Below are 20,315 nucleotides of genomic sequence, written 5' to 3'. Positions count from 1 at the left end.
GGCACCCATAAGGGTGAGGCCAGTGATGAAGCCTCAGTCCTCGTCGGCCTTGACCTCGCGGGCATGTTTACCGCAAGGATCACGTTCTTCCCTTCACTTCCGGGAAAGCACGCTCTCCTGGTTTCATCCCCGCCTCGCTGGTCACTCCTTCTCCAGACCCTGTGCCACTTTCTCAGCTTCTCCTCCAGCCTCTGAACGCGCTGCTGCCAGGTCAGTCCTCCCTCCTTTCTCTCGCACCGTGTGCGTTCACCCCCTTAGCGATTTCACGAAGCGCTCATGGCCTCAGACGGTGTCCGCGTGGAAACTCGCCCCTCCAACTGTCTACTTGACGTCTCCACTCTGACGTCCAAGACTCTTCACATCAGCACGTCCACCACTAGCCCTGCGCTGTTGTCCCCAGCGCCTGCTGCCACCACCACCTTCCCCATGTCAACCAATGGCAATCCCATCCTTCTGGTCCTCGGCGCCCAAAGCCTGGAGTCATTCCGGTCTCCTCTTTCTCTCACGATTGGTAGCCCTGCTTTCAAAAGGTACTTCGCATCTGACTGCTTCTCACCATCCCGGCCATTATCCTCCTGGCCCAAGCCACTGCTACCCCTCGTCTGAATCACTGCAAATGTCCCCCAACGGCCCCTACTTCTACTCTGTCCCTTCCCCGGACTGCGCTCAATACAGTAGCCACATCCAACCGTTCTATTTCTCTGTGCAAATCTCTGCAGTGGCTTCGGGGAAAAGCCAAAGGCCTAACACTGGACTCCGATGCCCCAGATGATCTCCCCCCCCCCCCCCCCCCGCAACCTCCCTCTCGTTCTGTACTCTCCGCCTGCTCGTTGCGTTCAAGCTTCATGGGCCACCTCGCTATCCCTCAGACACACCCAGTACCACTGCTGCCGGAAGACTTTGCCCTGGCTGTTCCCTCTGCCGGGGACGTTCCTCTGCAGGTGCCCACTTGACCGACACCCTTGCCACTTTCAAGTCCTTTCTCAAATCTGCCCTTCTCAGTCAGACCCACCTGGGGTGTGTTACTGAATAAAGGAATATGCCCCCTGCCCTATCCCACCCCACCCCATCCCTGGCACTTTGTATCCCTGCTACTTTGCTTTAATTTTTTTGTTCCCCAAAGAATACATCACCTTCTGGCATACCACATAACCTACTTACTTACCACGTTCTCTCTGCCTCCTGCTAGAATGTTTTATTCCCGGTCGCATCCAAGCCCCTAGAGCGACACCTGGCGCCTGCTGGGTGCTGCGTTCAGCCAGGACTTAGCGAGAATCCCACGCGCCAGCACTGGGAGTCAGCCTGGATGGAAACCAACGTGGTGCTCCTTCCCTCGGAGCTCACGGTCTAATTCTTGCTGAGATTTCCTGGAGGGAACTGAGTTTTCACATGCCCCGAGGAAAGCGGAAAAGCATCAAGAGGCATTGCACCAGCCACCCTCACGGCGCGTGAAGTCCTCTAGGTAAGCCACCCAGATGCCGACGGACCCGACGCCACAACCGTGTGGTCTCCCGGGACCCAGGGTCCCCCCAGCCCAGCGCCTAAGAACGGATTCACCCCGGGGACACTGGGTGCGCCAATGAACAAAAGAAACCACATAAGACACCAGGTCATTCTGGTCTCAATAACTATTCCCCCAGACAACAAGACGCGCTCCGAACGCAAAGCTCCCCACGTAAAAATTTCTCTGACGTGGTAACCGAGTCTTGCACTTTGTTCAACAATTAGCTGGCCTGAAACCCTTCCATGCCCATTTTTCTGCAGTTCTGGCAGCGAACTGATAACCTCAGGCAATTTTTAATTAGCACTTTTTAAGAATGGTTTGCTAAATTAGTCAACTATGAAATCACCTCACCCAGATGATTAGGTTCAAATTGCATTTCCAATCCGTCGTCACCTGCTTTTACTGTCGAAGCACACCGTCGCTCCAGGATTGTTAATTACAATGTTTATCAGTCTGTTTCAATACGCGCGCGGCACAGCGGGAAGCAGATGCCAGCTGGAGCGTCTCGGCACCGCTGTTCCGAGTGGCCCGCCAGCCATTTGGTGTTGACATTTCTATTACCAGAAACAGCCCTGGCTCCGTCCCCAACCCAGTGGAGCTACTGTTTCCGGATAAGGCTCCTTATGTCCAGGTAAGTCACCCGGTTCCTTGGTGTGAGGAACACCAGGGCCTGCTTCAGCGGGGACCTGGTGGTGGCCGCGCTTACCCGGCAGGACAGGCCGGTCAGGGGCAGCCCCGCCCTCCCCACCGCACCCAAACGGGATTCCCGAAGCATCTCTTACGTAGCAGGTATGTTCACCTGATTCTCGAAAGAAGACTCGGAATCAGGAGGTCCTAACCCCAGCTCCTGGATGAGCAAACAAAGCAGCGCCCCCCACCCCCCAAAGTTAGTGACAGAGACAGACGGGCACCTCTGGTCTCCTGACTGCAAGCGGCTGCGGCCACCTCGCCACCTCGTGCCTCACTGGCTCCGGCCTCCACCCTCAACCATTTCCCCACCTCTCTCCGTTTCTCAGGTTTCATCTCCCTCCCATCGTGTCTCTACCCTGATGCAGAGTGATCTGCTTCAAATGCAAGCCTGCTTGAATAGCTCTAGTGCGGCCTTCGGGCTAAGGTTCCAGATCACCCCACATCCAGCCACGTCTCACCTGCCCTCTGCCTCCCTCTCTGCCCCACCGACCTCGCGCAGCTCTCTGAGCTCTGCACTCTCTCAGCGCCTCCTCACAAGTTCTGTCCTCCGCCCACAACCCAGTCCCAGAACGTTGCACTTTCACCCCATCTGTCACCAGGGCTTCCAGGCAGCCACCAGGGATGCCGAGTCCCAGGCCCTCCACTGATGGTAGAGTGGAGTAGAATGCTAGAGTGGTGTAGTGCTGGTGCCCACGCCTGACCTGATGAGCCCACAGAACCCAGCCTTGCCCCCGGGGCAGAACAAGGTGGACAGTGGTGTTAGGAGAGGGGATGGTGGTGGCCTCTCAACCAAGCGGCCTGGGGAAGGGGGCCAAGGAAATCGGGGAAGGGGTATCAGTGTGATCTGACACATGATTATATTAATCATTCTACAAAATTGGGGTATCCTCCCTGTACCCTAAAGGGTTCCAGAACTCAAAGGCAAATAGATCACTTTTCTGTGACTCATGTGTCGTTTGAAGCCACGATAAAAGAAGACCTCAACTTAAGGGAAACCCATCAGGCACCCAGCACCGTCACAATCTCTCTTGCCCGCTTTTCCATTCGACCTTATACACGCTCCGCACTTAGGGGCTGTCATCTCATAAAGGGAAATGAGAATTCTTTCCTGCTCCAATTTGCTCCAGGAGATCTGTTCTACAAGTGGGTGATTTCCAGTAGATTTCACATCTGGATGGAGTGGGCAGGATTCTCTTCCAGCTCCAGCTGGCAGTAAGAACCCCAGCAATCCTGGCCTCAACGCTGTTCTCTGGAGTTAGATATAAATTTGCACAATCGCGCGGCTGCGAAGAACCCAAGGAGAGATTGGCTCTGGTGCCGGAGACTCATTTGATTAATGAGTAATCCCACTGGCAAGGAGCCAGGACTCTGCACATGTGCCCTCAGTGCCACAGACACACCATCACCACAGTTGCAGTCACGCAAGTCTTTAACTCCCCTAAGGCTGCCAAACTATTTCGGAACATTTTTCCAGGCATCCAAACATGCAGTTAGCTAATGACACAGGCATCTTACTTATTTGTTCAATATTGAAATGCACATAATGGAGGGGTTCCTCCACCAGGTGGCAGCCAAGCCTTGCTAAAATAAATGTAGACTATATACAGAATATATGTACACACGTGAATATATATACAACATACATACGCATATACGTATATGCTACATATGTACACAGCATAGAGAGTCCCAGTTTTATCTTGGCCAAGTAGGGTAATGCATCCGGATTTGCAGCTCAGTTCAAGATGCCCACCATGCCCTGTGATAAATGATAAAGGACCGAGACAATGGGATCATCAGGATACCAGGGTTTCAACAACTGCTCTGGGGTAGCTACTGGCAGTCGAACCTGAATTGGGTTCATGTCCCTGATAATCTTCGTTTAGCCACTGCAGTGAGAAAATCAGATAGCGGAGCACTGGGTGGTCTTAAATACGAGGCTTTTAGTTAAATTCCAGTTCAACAGACCAACCAACTACTGACCGGCAGCTTTGTCACCCAGCACGCCGGAAGCTACTCTCCCCAGGTTTCCTGTCTGTAGGAAACCCTGTCTCTTGGGGAAAGAATAGACCCACACACAAGACGAGAAGTAAAGAACCTGTCCTCTTCCTCAAATCCAGAGTACAGGGCTTTCCTGTATCCTTCCCCAGGGGCCTTGAGCAAACAACAGAAATGCTAATAATGAGAGGTCAGTACTATGTTTAATCCCTCCAAAAAGCCATGATGTGTGATTGACAGACAAAGAAATGCTCCATGGGTTCAAAGAAAGGAAGGTGATAGTCTGGGGCGGAATATCACCTCTGATGCTCCCAATTGTTCTCAGTCAGAAAGAAAACACATGAACTGGACCAGCGGTTCTTTCCTTCCCCCATTATTTCTTTTGACCAAAGCTGGTTATCTCCCTGAGTCTTCTCCAAGGACCTAGATGTAAGTCTGCAGAGGACAAAACAGACAAGTTTGCTGACCGGCTACAGTGTGGTGGGCACGTGATTGTGGGCGATCGTGTGTGATCTGGGGGAAACGGTGCACAGGGCTCACCAGTCTCACCCTTTAGGAAGAGTGGAATATGGAGGTCTCCCAGAGACAACTGATCCAAGCCCGTGGGAAACAGGACCACATAGGAACTGAGTGGTCTGAGCACTGGTTTGACACACATAGTCTCTGTAACGTGAAGAAACATTTAAACTAGGAAATGGTGAATAATTGAGGAGCCAACTACTGCACCTCTTCCCACACTCATTCTTTCCCAGTTTATCTAAATGGGGTCTCTGGTCCTTCCCAACACAATACTTGAAGCAGCCCCTTCTAATCAGGCAGAGCTAGGGCAAAAGTTGAAAACCATCTCCAAAATCCCAACTAGAGAAAGAGCCTAGACACAAGACTCTTGGTTCCAGAACTGTCCAATATGGTAGCCACATATGTCTATCAAGCACTTGAAATGTGGCTAGTATGACTGAGAAACTAAACTTTTAACTTAATTTGATTTTAATAATTAAAATTTATGTTGAAATAGCCACATATGGTTAGTGGCCATTGGACAGTAGAGTTCTAGAACATGTCCATCGACACCGAAAGTTCTATTGGATGGCAGTGGTCTAGTAGAGTTCTAGAACATGTCCATCGACACCGAAAGTTCTATTGGATGGCACCAGTCTAGTAGAGTTCTAGAACATTTCCATCGACAACGAAAGTTCTTTTGGATGGCACCGGTCTAGTAGAGTTCTAGAACATTTGCATCGACACCGAAAGTTCTATTGGATAGCACGAGTCTAGTCCACAGCAGCATCAAAAAGCTTTAGATATTCACAAAACTCACACCATCTTAACATTGTCTTACAGGAGTCTTGCAACTTCTATACAGATTTGTTTGCTTTATTTGTAATAGGAGATGATAATACTGGAATCAAATTAAATTGGATCCAGGGATTTTACCTGCCAGCATGCTGAGAAGGTCTAACTCAGCTACGTTTAGAGCACAAGAATCTTCCGTGCTGTTTGCTGCGGAGATGTTTATTGTCCACACCCACGTCATGGTGGCACCATTCCTATCTGCCATGCCTGGGCCCAGAGGTCCCTCATGACAAATGTGGAGGCCACAGCTCTGAGTTTATCTCCCACCCACACTCTCAGCATCCACACAGCACCACCCACAGTACTTTGTTAGCCAACTGGAAGTAATGTGTCAATGAGGCACGGTTCCTTACCATTCACAGATTACAAACACACACACACACACACACACACACACACACACACACACACTGTAAACAGTGGAGGCACTCACCTCTTGCTCATTACAAGTCAGCTACCTCCCAGTTTGGGCCAGTTTGGTCTCTTCAGAGCCTTTAACCCTTCTCCACCTGCCACCATATTCCAGTAATTTGAGGGGACACATTCCTCCTAACTCTGCTCTAGAGGCAGGAAAGACCTTCTACTCTGACCCCTGGTCTTGAATCCAAACTTATGCTTGCTGTGTAGAGGCAGTGTTGGTTTGGGGATGGGGAGAATGGAGTTGTCCACAAAGAAAAAACAGCTTCCATTCTTTCCGATTTGTTTACAGCAGCGATACCAAAACACAGATTGGGGCGCTTGGGTAGCTCAGTTGGCTGTGCGTCTGACTCTTGATTTCGGCTCAGGTCATGATCCCAGGGTTGGGGGATTGAGCCCTGCACAGGGCTGTGCACTGAGCCTGAAGTCTGCTTAAGATTCTCTCTCTCTCAGGGCACGTGGGTGGCTCAGCTGGGTAAGCATCTGACTTCGGCTCAGGTGGTGATCTCACGGTTCAGAAGTGTGAGCCCCGCATCGGGCTCCGTGCTCACAGCTCAGACTGGAGCCTGCTTCGGATTCTGTGTCTCCCTCTCTCTCTGCCCCTCCCACTCTGTCTCTCTCTCAAAAATAAAGCATTAAAAAAATGTTTTTTAAAAAAGTTCTCTCTCTCTTCCTCTTCCCCCCTCCCCAATGCACACTCTCAAAACAAAATAATAAAATAAAATACAGATTAATACCTTCATAAGTTATTCTTCCAAACTTACCAGGTATTGCTATTTTCTAAACACCAATGGCACTGAACACAGCGATGCAATTTACAGTATTATCAACATAACTGACAACACACATTCCCTGACCGATGCAAAGTAAATCGCTTTAAGATCAAACTGCATATGGACATGCCTGGGTCCATTCACTTGGGCTTGACACCATGGAAATGGCATTCTCTGGAAGATGCTCCAAATGAACAATAACAGTAACACGGTATCTGACGATTCCTTCCAAATTCAGGGATGACATTTCACCACTGACAAAGCAAGGCTGCAAGGAAGAAAATCTTAAAGTGGTTTCTCCATTCAGGGTGCTCCACTGTTTATGCAAGACGGCCTGTTCTCTTGCCCTGACTTCAACACCAGAAGGACTCGAACACCAACTCCGCCATGGTGTTCCACGGTGCTCAACACCAACTTCCCTTCTAGCAACACCCAAGGAACACCGAAGCTGGCTGCAACCGAGAAGAACTGTAAACCCTGCCTGGCTGCACTGGCGTCCTCACATTACGTGCACAGAGGTCCATTTCCTCACCGAAGTGTCAAGTCTTCTAGGGACAGATTACATCATTCACCTCCGTTTCCTTTTCTCCTTTCTCCAGTACTTGGCCCCTCCTGATTTCTTCATCCTCTCACCAGTTATTCTTACGACTCATTCATCTGGCTCATTCCACATCATTTCATTTTCTCTTTTTATTTTGGAGGGGGAAACTTCCCTGGTGCCCCTAGACCTTTTTCCTTAAGTTGGCAAGAATTGGTTTCCGTTGGTTGTACCCTAGAACGCTTGGCTGACGTGGGCAAGGACTACAATATGCCTTCGGCGCTTTACAGAGTCGGCACCGCGTCATGAGAAGAAGGAATGAGTACTGAATTGTATATGTAGCAGGAACTGAACAAACACCCAGATGTTAGCATAAAGGCCTCTGGAATCAGACTTCTCTATTTTTTTCCTTTGCTGCCCTGGAAGGATGGGAGGTGAACACGCCCCCTCACTTTCTGAGCCCTGGTCCTCCCTGTTCTCAAGCAAAGGTAAACGAAGTTTGGGGTGCTAATAATTCAGTCTAAGAACAGGCTTGAGGGGAAAAGGAAGGTGGACTGGAGGAGCAGACAACGGGAAGGGAGCGTCGTGTGAGACAGAAAGAGCGGTCCTGTGCAGGGGGCAGGGATTTGTTAGTAGAGGAGCACCAAGAGGCCAGAGAGGAGAACCGTGCGCTACTTGCAGGGGTGGGACCGCGGGGCAGGTGGCCGGCGACTCCTCTCTCCCACGGAGAGAGCGCTCAGGCCCACAGGAAACGTGCACACAAGGACCACAAGGTCTCAGTGATGACACGCGTGAACAGATGGCAGAAAACCAGGTAGTCTCTCTTGTAAAAGACCCAGAACCTTGAGAAGCCCCGAGAATGACCGAGAATGGCAGCCCAGAGAGACAGATGTTCAGCAACAGAATTAGCATGGCTTAGAAAGCTTAAAGGTGACACTTCTCACATGCGCGAGTGTGTGAACACAGATTCCTACGTGCCACGGTTATTAAATAAATAGGAAGCGCTCCGTGTAGGTTCTGTATTTGTTCGGCTTCAGCGCCAGGCCGTCGGTCTCCCTGCTGGGCCCTCGATCTGATCAGCAGGTGCAGGGGTTCACACACAGAAGCGAGGGAGCAGAGACGCTGTGGGTTCCACACGGGCTGCATCGGACAGTGCTACTCCTTGCTCAAGGTCAGGGACAGAGATCACGTAGGCTTCTCTTTTGGTGTTTAGCATTCTTGTAAGTCTAAGGGTCAAATTTATGATGCAGAAGTGTCCCAGAACAAATGGTACTTTTTTCGCCTCTTTGCCTCTAATGATTTACTGCTACGACCGTCTTCTAACTCAGAGGTCAAAGAATCAAGGAAATTGAGATCTCCCTCTTCAACTTTTAAATTAAAATCTATAAAGAAAATTTCAAGGTGAGAAAAGACATGAAGCCATATCAATATATAAAGCACAAAAGAAGACCGTATAATACTGTCAGCGTGGAGGGAGGCAGCCTCCTTATTCTAACCCCTCGCTACTGCAAAGACAGGAAGCCACGCTGTGCTGTTCATTCCAGGGCAGTGAATAATGGCAGAATCCTCTGAATACTTTTATACAGATAGCTCCGTGGTACAAAACAAATCTTTGAACACACTGTTAAGCGTGAAAAGGAAGATATCTAAAGGCAATCATAAGGGGTTGATCATAATCTGCCCGAACGAGGGAAGAAATATTCACGGCAGGTCACACTCAGCACGCAGTTGGCAGAACATCTCTCGAGCGGAGCCAGAAGGTGGAGCCAGAAAGTCTCGATGACTAATGTGACTTGTGGCGTGACGCACACACGTGCGCTTTAGGGAAGGCCTGTTGGGCTGCAGACGCAGAAGTCCCATCAGCACTACTGCTGAGGATTATCAGGATCGAGGGCAGTTTTGCATCAGATGCCTGGTCAAGCAGGATCCACGCCGATCGGCCGGTACTTGTGTCTTTCCAGGCATCCAATGCTGATCACCCAGGGCAGTCACACGGAACCCAGTTTCTGGAAGTACAGCCAGATCTCAAGGGAGTGGAAAGCAGAAGGCAGTTTCTATCTCCCTGCTGTGATCAGCACGGAAGCAGCAAAGATGCTTAAGAGGTGTTCTCTGATAGCGATGGTGAAGCAGATAGACGATAAAGCCAATAATGGGGGGAAAGGGTGCAAGGACAGCCTCGGCAACAGCGAAGGCGTATTGTCTTGAAGAAAGGGGAAAATGTGACAAATCTGACCGAGAAAGAGTTGGCAAGCACTTGCAATGGATGAGAACTCTGTTTCTCAAGGAGAACAGCCATTACTGGTATTAAAATTACATGTGCCATCTGCTAAAAATGGAGGATTCCTGGGCCCTACTGCAGAAGCAAAACATCAGAACGGGGGAGGTGGAGCGAATCTAAGGAATCTGCGTTGTAATTCATTTCTCAAGCGATCCTTGAAGCAAGAGACAGTATGAGAAGGGGAAGGAAGATGATGCGCCCAGCATGTGTCAGCCTGAAGTGCCATGGGGCGTCCGAGAGGACGGCTCTGACTGCAGCTGGAAAGACAGGACACCAAAGGGGAGAACGGTCGGAATGACAGTTATAGATCTGGGATCAACCCAAGTCTCTCGATAAGGTATAAGCAGGTAGTGATGCTTGGACTTTATGCACCTATATACATTCAGACACCAGATTGCCTCCTATTTTGGCAGACCCCTTGCTGGTGGATTTGGGTGGCCGGGGGGCCTCATTTCTCAACACGGGCGCCTAGAAGCCAGTCGTTGCCTGTCCCGACCCTCTCGTGGCTGGAGTGTGAGGATGTACCAAGATCAGGTCAATTAGATGCTTCTGCTCAGGATTTTGCGTCTTCAGAAATGATTTTACGATGCAGAAAGAAAGAGTTAAGAAATGATTCACAGCAATGGCCTCCCTAGTGGCAAGCTATCCAGGCAGATGCCAAACGCAGATTCTTCTCTGAGGGGTAGGAACTTAACTTCTGCTAAGCCATTTCTCAAGTATGACTTTTCAGCCTCCCAACCCCCGAGTCTATGAGCTACTCAAGTATTTTAATTTTTTTAATTTTTTTATTTGAGAGAGAGAGTGATGAGTGGGGGAGAGGGGCAGAGAGAGAGTGAGAGGGAGGGAGAGAGAGGGGGAGAGAGGGAGGGAGGGACAGAGGGAGGGAAAGGGAGAGAGGGAGAGGGGGAGAGAGGGAGGGAGGGAGGGAGAGAGGAAGAGGGAGGGAGGGAGAGAGGGAAAGGGGGGGAGAGAGGGAGGGAGAGGGAGGGAGGGACAGAGGGAGGGAAAGGGAGAGAGGGAGAGGGGGAGGGAGGGAGAGAAGAAGAGGGAGGGAGGGAGAGAGGGAAAGGGAGGGAGGGAGGGAGAGAGGGAAAGGGAGGGAGGGAGGGAGAGAGGGAAAGGGAGGGAGGGAGGGAGAGAGGGAAAGGGAGGGAGGGAGGGAGAGAGGGAAAGGGAGGGAGGGAGGGAGAGAGGGAGAGGGAGGGAGGGAGGGAGGGAGAGAGGGAGAGGGAGGGAGGGAGGGAGGGAGAGAGGGAGAGGGAGGGAGGGAGGGAGGGAGGGAGAGAGGGAGAGGGAGGGAGGGAGGGAGGGAGAGAGGGAGAGGGAGGGAGGGAGAGCGAGAGAGGGCCTTAAGCAGGCTCCATGCTCAGTGTGGAGCCCAACAATGAGCTCAATCTCATGACCCTGTGATCATGACCTGAACCAAAACCAAAACCACTCAGACATTTAAGTGACTGAGCCACACAGAAGCCCCTGAAATATTTTTCAAAAAACTTCATTTTTTGCCTACATTTTTAAGATTTAGAGAACACTAGAGGACAAAAATAAGCCCATGATAAATTTCTCGAGATATCAGGAGAGAAATACAATGATAGGAGACAGGGAAAGCATGCTCAGAAAGCAAAAGATAGAAGAAATGCTTGAGTTAAGGATTCAGGAGGACACAAGACAATAGAAATTAAGAAAGTTCACTGAAGAGAAAGAAAGTGATGTGTGAGCCATTTCCTTCTCTGTCTCTCAGACTGCTTTGATCATATTTCTATTTTAAAAATTATGACAGGGTGCCTGGGTGGCTCAGCCGGTAAACATCTGACTTTGGCTCAGGTCATGATCTCATGGTTCCTGAGTTCGAGCCCCCCGTTGGGTGAGCACGAGCCCTGCTTCAGGTGAGCCCGCTTCTCTCTTTCTCTCTCCCTCCCTCTGCCACTCCTGGGATTCTCTTTCTCTGCCCCTTGCTCACTTGCAAACTCTCTCTCTAAAAATAAAAATAAAAATAAAAATAATAAAAATAAAAATAAAAATAGAAATAAAAATAAAAATATAAAAGTAAAATAAAATAAAATAAAATAAAATAAAATAAAATAAAATAAAATAAAATAAAGAAAAGAAAAGAAAGACCACATTAAAGTTATGTCCCCCTAGCAGAGTTCGTGCCACCAGAGAAAGAGCCACTGCATCCACAGGGCATTTCCTAGTGCTGTCCACAGCAGACACTCTGGAAATATGTGAGAGAAGTAGGAAGGAAGAAAGGAAAGACTGAACCTTGGAAAAAGTAGAACACGTGGAACAGGAGCCCCCCTGGGCGTCTGAGGGACAAACCAAGCCAGCCCCACCCCTGAGGCCCTTCCTTAGCCCCCAGCTGTTGCCGAGGCAGCTCCCAGATTCCCACAGCTACCTCTTCCCAGTTGGGCCATTTCCCTGCTTGCTCCTTTCAAAGGCTCTCTCTCTTCGCCTTTCTCTTCCCCACCAGACCCTTTACTGTCCCTCACATGTTTAAGAAAGGCAGGAAAAGTGTTTGATCTCCAGCAGCTTTCTTTGGATTTTCTGTCCTACAGAAATTCCTGAGTCGAGGGAATGTGAAAGGCTTAATCGTGTGTCTGAGATGTGAAAGAGGAAAAAAATGCAAATACAAATTAATATCTGAAAAAAAAGTGATCTTCCAACTTCTCTCTCCTACCCACTTCCCTGAGAAGCTGAGCGCCACTAAGAATCCAAGGTCTCCTTCTGTGTTAGTCTGCAACGTCGGCATCAGGCTTTGCACGTAGAACGTGCTTAATACAGATAACAATTAGATGCGCTCAAGCAGAGGAGAAGAAATCCATGGAGACAAAGGGGTTAACAGTCCAACTAGGTGGGCAGAAGGTCCCGGAGAAGCTGGAAAGTGGATTAACTACACAGTGGGAGAGATTCTATTTGGAAATGTGAGACCCCTCTCAGACAGCAGGAAAGGCCAGAAGGTAGAAGAGAAGCCCCTCTTCCTGGGGAGAAGAGGACATAAGAGTATTCAGTGTTCTTCGCCCTGACACGTTTGGTACGGTTATAACCTGGTCTGTTCCACCATGTCTGCTAGGTGTCTGCGCAGCAGATAACGTGTCTTCTTATTTCTCAGACGTCCAAGCTGAGAGGAATCAGGCCATAACCAGACACAGAGACCACTGTGCAGTACTCAGGGACCCTAGGATTGGTACTAGAGGCCATGATCAAACAGAACTTGCGACTGCCTCCAGAAACTGGGAAGAAGGAAGCAGATGGGTATTTGGTGGCCCGAAGAGCAGGCTAACCCAGATACAATGAGTGCTCCCCTGACTAGTCCATTTTCTCACACACTTCCCACTGTCCTTGCGATTAACCAGGGCCATATACTCGTTCAGGATAACAAAAGAGGAGCACCAAGGTCAGGGTCAATTCCAAGGCGTGGCACACTTGAAAAGCCCTCACTTCTGCTGGGAGGTCTGAGGAACAGGATGTGCTTTCCAGATGATGGGACAGGAGGATAGTAGCTTGCGTCCCTGAGTATCGGAGAATGCCCTACTGACTGGTGCTGGACGTGTGGTGTAAGTGATACCTAAGCCTTGTTGTCTCTAAGCACTGGGATTTCAGGATCTTTTTTTAAATTGTATTACAGTATAACCTGTCCAGAACTGTTTTCAACCAGGTGAGGTTGTTAAACAACTATGAACTTTCAGCAAATCACCATCCTAAGCTAATAAAAGACAGAACTGCGAGGGCTCTGATATGTCAGATCTTTATGGGGCCCAAAGTATAGACTCTTTTCTGACCAATGATCTTGCTCTCGCCAAACGTGCACAGACTTACAGACTCATCCTGTTTCCATGTAGAGATGAGGTTTTCCATCATTACTTAGCATAACCGCCTTCACACCACCATTCCAGTGGATAAAGACTCTCGATCCCCACTTCCACAGCCCCACCCTCCATGGCTCGGGGAACGATTTAGTCAATTCCTTTAGTGGTACTCCCTTGCCTGGCAAGCAAGATAGTAAGCTCACAGGGTTTTTTCTTTCTTTCTTTATAGTCTGGTAGGCTTTGTTTTATTTGGTGACACATCTGATTACCCTTCTCCAGCTTGATTATGGAGGGAAGCATCCAAAATGTTTGCCCTTTCCTAAATTGTCAGCTTTCAAGAACAGTCAAGAGTCTTGAACCTCTAATATACATTATCCTGACTGCACATGTCCAAGGCAACTCAGGGGATATCTGAGTCATGAGTCTCTAAGATACTGACCTTCAACCAGGCCAGAAGTACCCTGACTCCAATGATCTCTCAGAGTTGAAGCGGATGCTTTGAAAATGATTATACAACATTAACTCCAGGGAACTCCTAAGGAGAAACTTCTCCTGCACTTACTTCTCACAGAAATCAGTCACAGAACCCCACCATCTGTGTGAGAGAGAGGAAAAAAAACATTGGCTATGAATTATTTTAATGGTAGAATAATAACCCTAGAAGGGAACCAGCACCTGCTCAGCATCCTCACTGATAAACATAATTTGGAACACCTGCTAGCCAATGGAACTCTTTGAGTCCAAGTTTTATTTAGTTTGTCTTATTTATCATTCCCAAGTTTCTCAAATAAGCAAGCCAATAACTATCATCAGAAATCAAGATTTTACACTGTGATAGGATGTTCATTTGCCAAGCAAACATTTGCCAAGAACTCACTACAGGGTAAGGTACTGGGCTTGGCTGAGAAATGAAAATGTGAATAAAATGTAGATGTGATTGCCCTCTAGAAGATAAAAAGACTTCAGTCAGGTGTAAAAGTCAAAATAAGAATCTCCATAAAAGTGTCTAAAGTGAACAGAGTCACCTCCTGAGTGGTGTCGGAACACAGCAGTAGTAACTAACACTGACTTGTGCAAAGTTTCACATAAGAATTGAAAATCGGGTTGGGTCTTAACAAGTGGAATTTGGTCAGATGGGGGACAGACTGGAAGAAGGTCTTTGTAGGCAGAGATAGAGCAGGTACAATGCACTGAGGATGAAGAAATTTTGATATGATGAAGATTTAGCTAACTCTTTTAAATTAAGTGGGTGAACTTGGGGATGGAGGTTGTCATGAAGTCACCTTATAAAAAACTGCTGAACTAAGGACTTTGAACTTCATCATGTAGGCAGTAGAAAGCGAACTGAAACTTATAGTTTCTGTGTGCCCCCACTTCCAGCCAATATGGAATACCACAGGCCAAATCTACCCTATTATCAAAAACAACTAAAAACTATACAAAATATATGCAATGATTTTGGGACATTGGACAACAGCAAATGCAAGACAGTCATTTCTGAGAAAAAGGAAACAAATGAGCTAAACTCTACAATTACCCCAGCACACTGTCTGGACAAAATGTCTCACAATTTGATAGACACTACAAATGAATAAAGCCAAGAAGCCATATGAACCCCAAGTACATGATGCATAAAGAAAACTACATTGAGAAATAATAAATGACCATATAAACACAAAGGATTATGAGAACACTATGAAAAATTATATGCCAACAAATTGGGACAACCTAGAAGAAATGGATAAATTCCTACAAACATAACACCTTCCAGTTCAGAAAATTTGAAAGGATGGATTAGCAATTAAATTGAATCAGTAATCAAAAAACTCCCAATAAATAAAAGTCTAGGACCAGATGGCTTCACTGTTTTAATTCTACCAAACAAATAAGAGTTAATACCTATTCTTCTCAAACTACTCCAAAAAAAAAAAAAAAAAAAAAAAAAAAAAAAAAACAGAAGAGGAAGAAAAGCTTCCAAATTCATTCTACAAAGTCAGAATTACCCTGATACCAAAACAAAAAAAGAAAACCACAAGCCAATATCGCCAATGAACATAGATGTGAAAATCCCCAACAAAGTATTACCAAACAGACTCCAACAATATGTTAAAAAAAATCATTTACCATGATCAAGTGGGATTTATTCCCAGGATGCAAGGGTGGTTTAGTATTCACAAATCAATCAATGTGATACATCACATTAACAAGAGAAAGGATTAAAAATCATATGATAATTTCAATAGATGCAGAAAAAGCATTTGACAAAGTTCAACATTCCTTCATGACAAAAACTCTCAATAAAGTAGGGTTGGAGAGAACATACCTCGATGTAATAAAGGCCATATATAAAACCCCACAGCTAACATAATACTTGGTGAAAACTGAGAGATGTTCCTCTAAGATCAAGAACGATACAAAGATACCCACCCTCATTACTTTTATTCAACACAGTACTAGAAGTCCTAGTCACAGAAATCAGACAATAAAAAGAAGTAAAAGTCATCCACATTAGTAAGAAAGAAGTAAAACATTCACTACACTATTTGCAGGTGACACTATACTATATAGAGACAACCCTAAAGACTCCACACCAAACAACTACTAGAACAGGTAAAATGAATTCAGTAAAGTCACAGGATACAAAGTTAATATACATAAATCTATTGCATTTCTCAACACTAATAATTAAGTAACAGAAACTAAGAAAACAATCTCATTTACAATTGCACCAAAAAGAATAAAATACCTATGAATAAACTTAATCAAGGAGGTGAAAGAACTGTACTCCAAAAATTATAAACATTGATGAAGAATTTGAAGGTGACACAAGCAAATAGACATCCCATTGTCTTTGTACTGAAGAACTAATATTTTTTAAATGTCTATACTACCCAAAGCAATCCAAAGATTTAATGCATCCAAAATACCAACAACATTTTTCATGGAACTAGAACAAATAATCCTAAAACTTGTATGGAAACACTAAAGACCCTGAATAGGCAATGCAATCTTGAGAAACCAGAACAAAGCTGGAGTATCACAATTCCAGATTTCAAGATATACTACAAAGTTGTAGCAATCAAAACAATATGGTACTGTCACAAAAATAAACACATAGATCCATGGAAACAGAATAGGGAGCACAAAAATAAACTCACATTTATTTCATCAGCTAATCTAGGACAAAGGAGGTGAGAATATACAATGGGGAAAAGATAGTCTCTTCCACAAATGATGCTGGGAAAACTAGACAGCTACATGCAAAAGAATGAAAGTGGATCTGTTTTTTACACCCGACACAAAAATAAACTCAAGCTGGATTAAAGACCTAAATGTAAAGACCTGAAAACATAAAACTCCTAGAAGAAAACACTGGCAGTAATTTCTTTCACATCAGCCATAGAAACATTTTTCTAGATAGGTCTCCTCAGATAGGAAAACAAAAGAAAAATTAAACTACTGGGAATACATCAAAATAAAAAGTTTCACCAGTGAAGGAAACCATTAAAAAAACAAAAAGGCAACCTATTGAGTGGGAAAAGATATTTGCAAATTATATATTTTGGATACTAACCAGTTATCAGATATATCAAGAATGTATACAACCCAATACCAAAAAATAAAATAATCAAACTAAAAAGTGGGCATGAACAAACATTTCTCCAAAGAAGACATCCAGATGGCCAACAGACAAATGAAAAGATGCCCAACATTATTCCTCATCAGGGAAATACAAATCAAAACCATAACAAGACATCACCTCACATCTGTTAGAATGGCTAAAATCAAAAATACAAAACATACAAGAATTGATGAGGATGTAGAGGAAAAGGGACCCTTGTGCACTGTTGCTGGGAATGCAAGTTGGCACAGCCATTGTGGAAAACAGTATACAGGTTCCTCCTCAAAAAAAATGAAAAACAGAATTACCATATGATTGAGTAATTCCACTACTATTTACTTGAAGAATATGAAAACATAATTCAAAAAGATATATGCACTCCTATGTTTACTGAAGCATGATTTACAATACTGAAGATATGGAAGCAGCCCAAGTGTCCACTGATAGATGAATGAAGAAGATGTGATATATGTATACAATGAAATATTACTCAGCCATAAAAAGAGATGTTGCCATTTGCAGTGACATGGATGGACCTAAAGGGCATAATGCCAAGTGAAATAAGTCAGACAGAGAAAGACAAATATCATACGATTTCACATATGTGTGGAATTTAACAAAACAAATGAACAAAGAAAGAAAAGGAATGAAAAATAAACTCAAGTACAGACAACAAACTGGTGGTTGCCAGTTCTTTTGCACATAGCAGATGGGAGGTGAGCTTGGAGAGGAGTGAAATTGATAAGACGCATCAAGAGTACACATCTTGGTGAGCACTGATCAATTGCTGAATCATTATACTGCACACCTGAAATTATTATAACACTATATGTTAATAATACTTCAATAAAAAAAGAAAAAACCTACACTAAGGTACATGATAATCAAGCTGTTTACAACCAGTGATCAAGAGGAAATCTTAAAATTAACCAAGGACAAAAAAGTGACATGTGCATAGGAACAAAGCTAAGAATGTTGGCAGACTTTTCCTCGGGAACAACGCAAGACAGAGACCGTGGACCAACATCTTTAAAGTACTAAAAGAAAGAAAAACTGTCAGCCTAGAATTCTATACCCAGTTTTCAAAAATGAAGGCAAAATTAAGACCATTCACACATATGAACACTGATAAGTTCATCACAAGATTTTACCACCAGAAATGTTAAAGGAATTTCCTTAATATGAAAACTATACCAGATGGAAATCTATTTTTTTCCCCAAAGGAATGAACACTTACAAATGATAAATAGGTAAGTAAATATAAAATACTATTTTTATAATTTGAAAAAATATATTTTTAAAAGATAACTGACTGCCCAAAGCAAAAATAATACAATGCATTATGTGGTTCATAACACACGTAAGAGGAAAATGTAAGACAACAATAGCACAAAGGAGAGGAGGGAGGCAGAGAAGTACAATGTTGTAAGGCTCTAATATTTCAATGAAATGATATAACACGTATCCAAGAAGTTCTAAAGCAACCACTAAAGCAACCACTAAAATCAGTGAAAGGTTATAAATCAACATTATCATTACATAGCCAACACAGGAGATAAAATTGAATCATAAATAATACTTACCTAAAAATAATACATAAAAAGAGGAACCAAGAACTGATATGGTGAACAGAAACTGCAAGAGGACAGATTTAAACCCAACCATGAAATAATCATATTATATGTGAATGGTCTAAATACCTTAAACAAAAGACAAAGATCGTCATATTGCATTTAAGAAGCAAGATCTACCTATATGCTACCTACAGGAAACCCACTTTAAATATAAAGTAGTTTGTACTCATCTCTGAAGACTGCACCAGCCCAAATGGACTGCAGCTTTCAGCTCTTCTCCTCTGGAATGTCACGGCCTCTGGTGAATATGGACTTTACCAAAGAGTCATGCCAAGTCTCACTGTGTTCACTATAAGCACTAAAATGCCCATTTTATCCCAACTTCTGGATTCTTCAGTTGTCAAAATGGCCAACTTTCAGGAAGCATTCCAACTTACTGGCCTTACCAAATACCTGTTTTGTATCAGACTATAAATTACCAGAATTACCAGAAATTAAAATTTGTGCCATGCAATCTTTTTTCTCCCTTCCAACTAAAAGACCCATATTAATAGTTCATTCATTCATTCATTCATTCATTCAACAAATCATTAACATTTATAATTTGGTCACTAAGCCAGATGCATTGCATACACAAGTATATACTGGTGAAACAAAACAGCATAGTTTCTGTACCCATGGAGCTTAAAATACAGTACGGACAGTCTCCAAGCAAACAAAAATATAATTACACGTTAAGAGTTGTAATGGAGGAAGCTAGAAAGATGGTGGAGTAGGGAGACCCTAAGCTCACCTCAGCCCACAGATACAACTAGATAACACTCACATCAGCACAAATAACACAGAAAATGACCCCAATACTAGCAGAGCAAACTCCACAACTAGAGTTAGAAAAGAGACCACACAGAAGAAGGTAAGAAGGGCAGAGACTTGGTTTGGAAACAAAATGGATGGTAACCATCCACAGTCAGGAAGGAGCCAGGGTGGCGAAGAATGGCAAGATACAGACTATCACACCTAGAAGCCCATGTGGGAAACACAAATCCCCATAACATTTGGCTTTGAAAGTGAGAGGGGCCAAATCTGAGTTCTTTCAACCAGAAGGTCTTAAAGCCTAGAATTTTAAAAATTTGTCAGGCTCTGCTCTGGGAGAGCCTAGAGGGCATTAGGAAACAAAGTCCCTGCCCTGAAAGAGACAGCAAAACAAATAGCCAATGGAGATACAGTGTGGAAGCAGCAGTTTGGAAAAACTGGGGGCAGATGGGAAGAGGGTTATTTACTCATCTTCGAGCATATCTTGGAGAGGCAGGGATCACAGGGAGGCCCCTCTAGGAACAAAGGAGCTGGCACGAGCCATTTCCCTTGCTCATTCCCCCGCATAAACACACGACCACCTGCAGGAACCAGCACGGTACCAGCACTCACTACCAAACTTGCTTACACCAAGCCCTGTTCTCCCTGCGTTTTGGCAGATCTTCCCTTCCCACTCTTGCCTCAGTGTCAGCCCTGCAGAGGCCTCCCCCAGGAGACCAGCACAAACCTTGCCAGCACTGTGTTTCCCAACCCACACCTGTTGCAGGGCCTCAGTGTCACCGGCAATGGCAGCAACAGGTCTCATTACATAAGCATGCCTGTGCATATTTTGCTAAAATGTGCCCCATCTGGCTAGGGACAAAACACTGCCCACAACAGACAAAGAGAGACTCTGCAGACAACCGGACTGAAGGAAAAAGAGGCCAGGACTCAACAGTAGGGCACATGA

General features: G+C 45.4%; 1 protein-coding gene across 1 annotated transcript in view; it reads left to right on the top strand.

Annotated features, from left to right (window-relative positions):
- Window positions 1-276: 276 nt before the first annotated feature.
- The window catches only part of NOBOX (NOBOX oogenesis homeobox), a 42,356-nt gene continuing 22,317 nt past the window's right edge, over window positions 277-20,315 (top strand). The window contains 2 exon segments of the mRNA XM_043589653.1: window positions 277-530; window positions 2,163-2,293. Coding sequence (XP_043445588.1) covers window positions 277-530; window positions 2,163-2,293 — 385 coding nt within the window.

Source organism: Prionailurus bengalensis, chromosome A2, assembly GCF_016509475.1.
Source record: "Prionailurus bengalensis isolate Pbe53 chromosome A2, Fcat_Pben_1.1_paternal_pri, whole genome shotgun sequence".
NCBI lineage: Eukaryota > Metazoa > Chordata > Mammalia > Carnivora > Felidae > Prionailurus > Prionailurus bengalensis.
The sequence above is the reverse complement of the archived record's forward strand: the minus strand, read 5'-3'. Positions and strand labels throughout refer to the sequence as shown.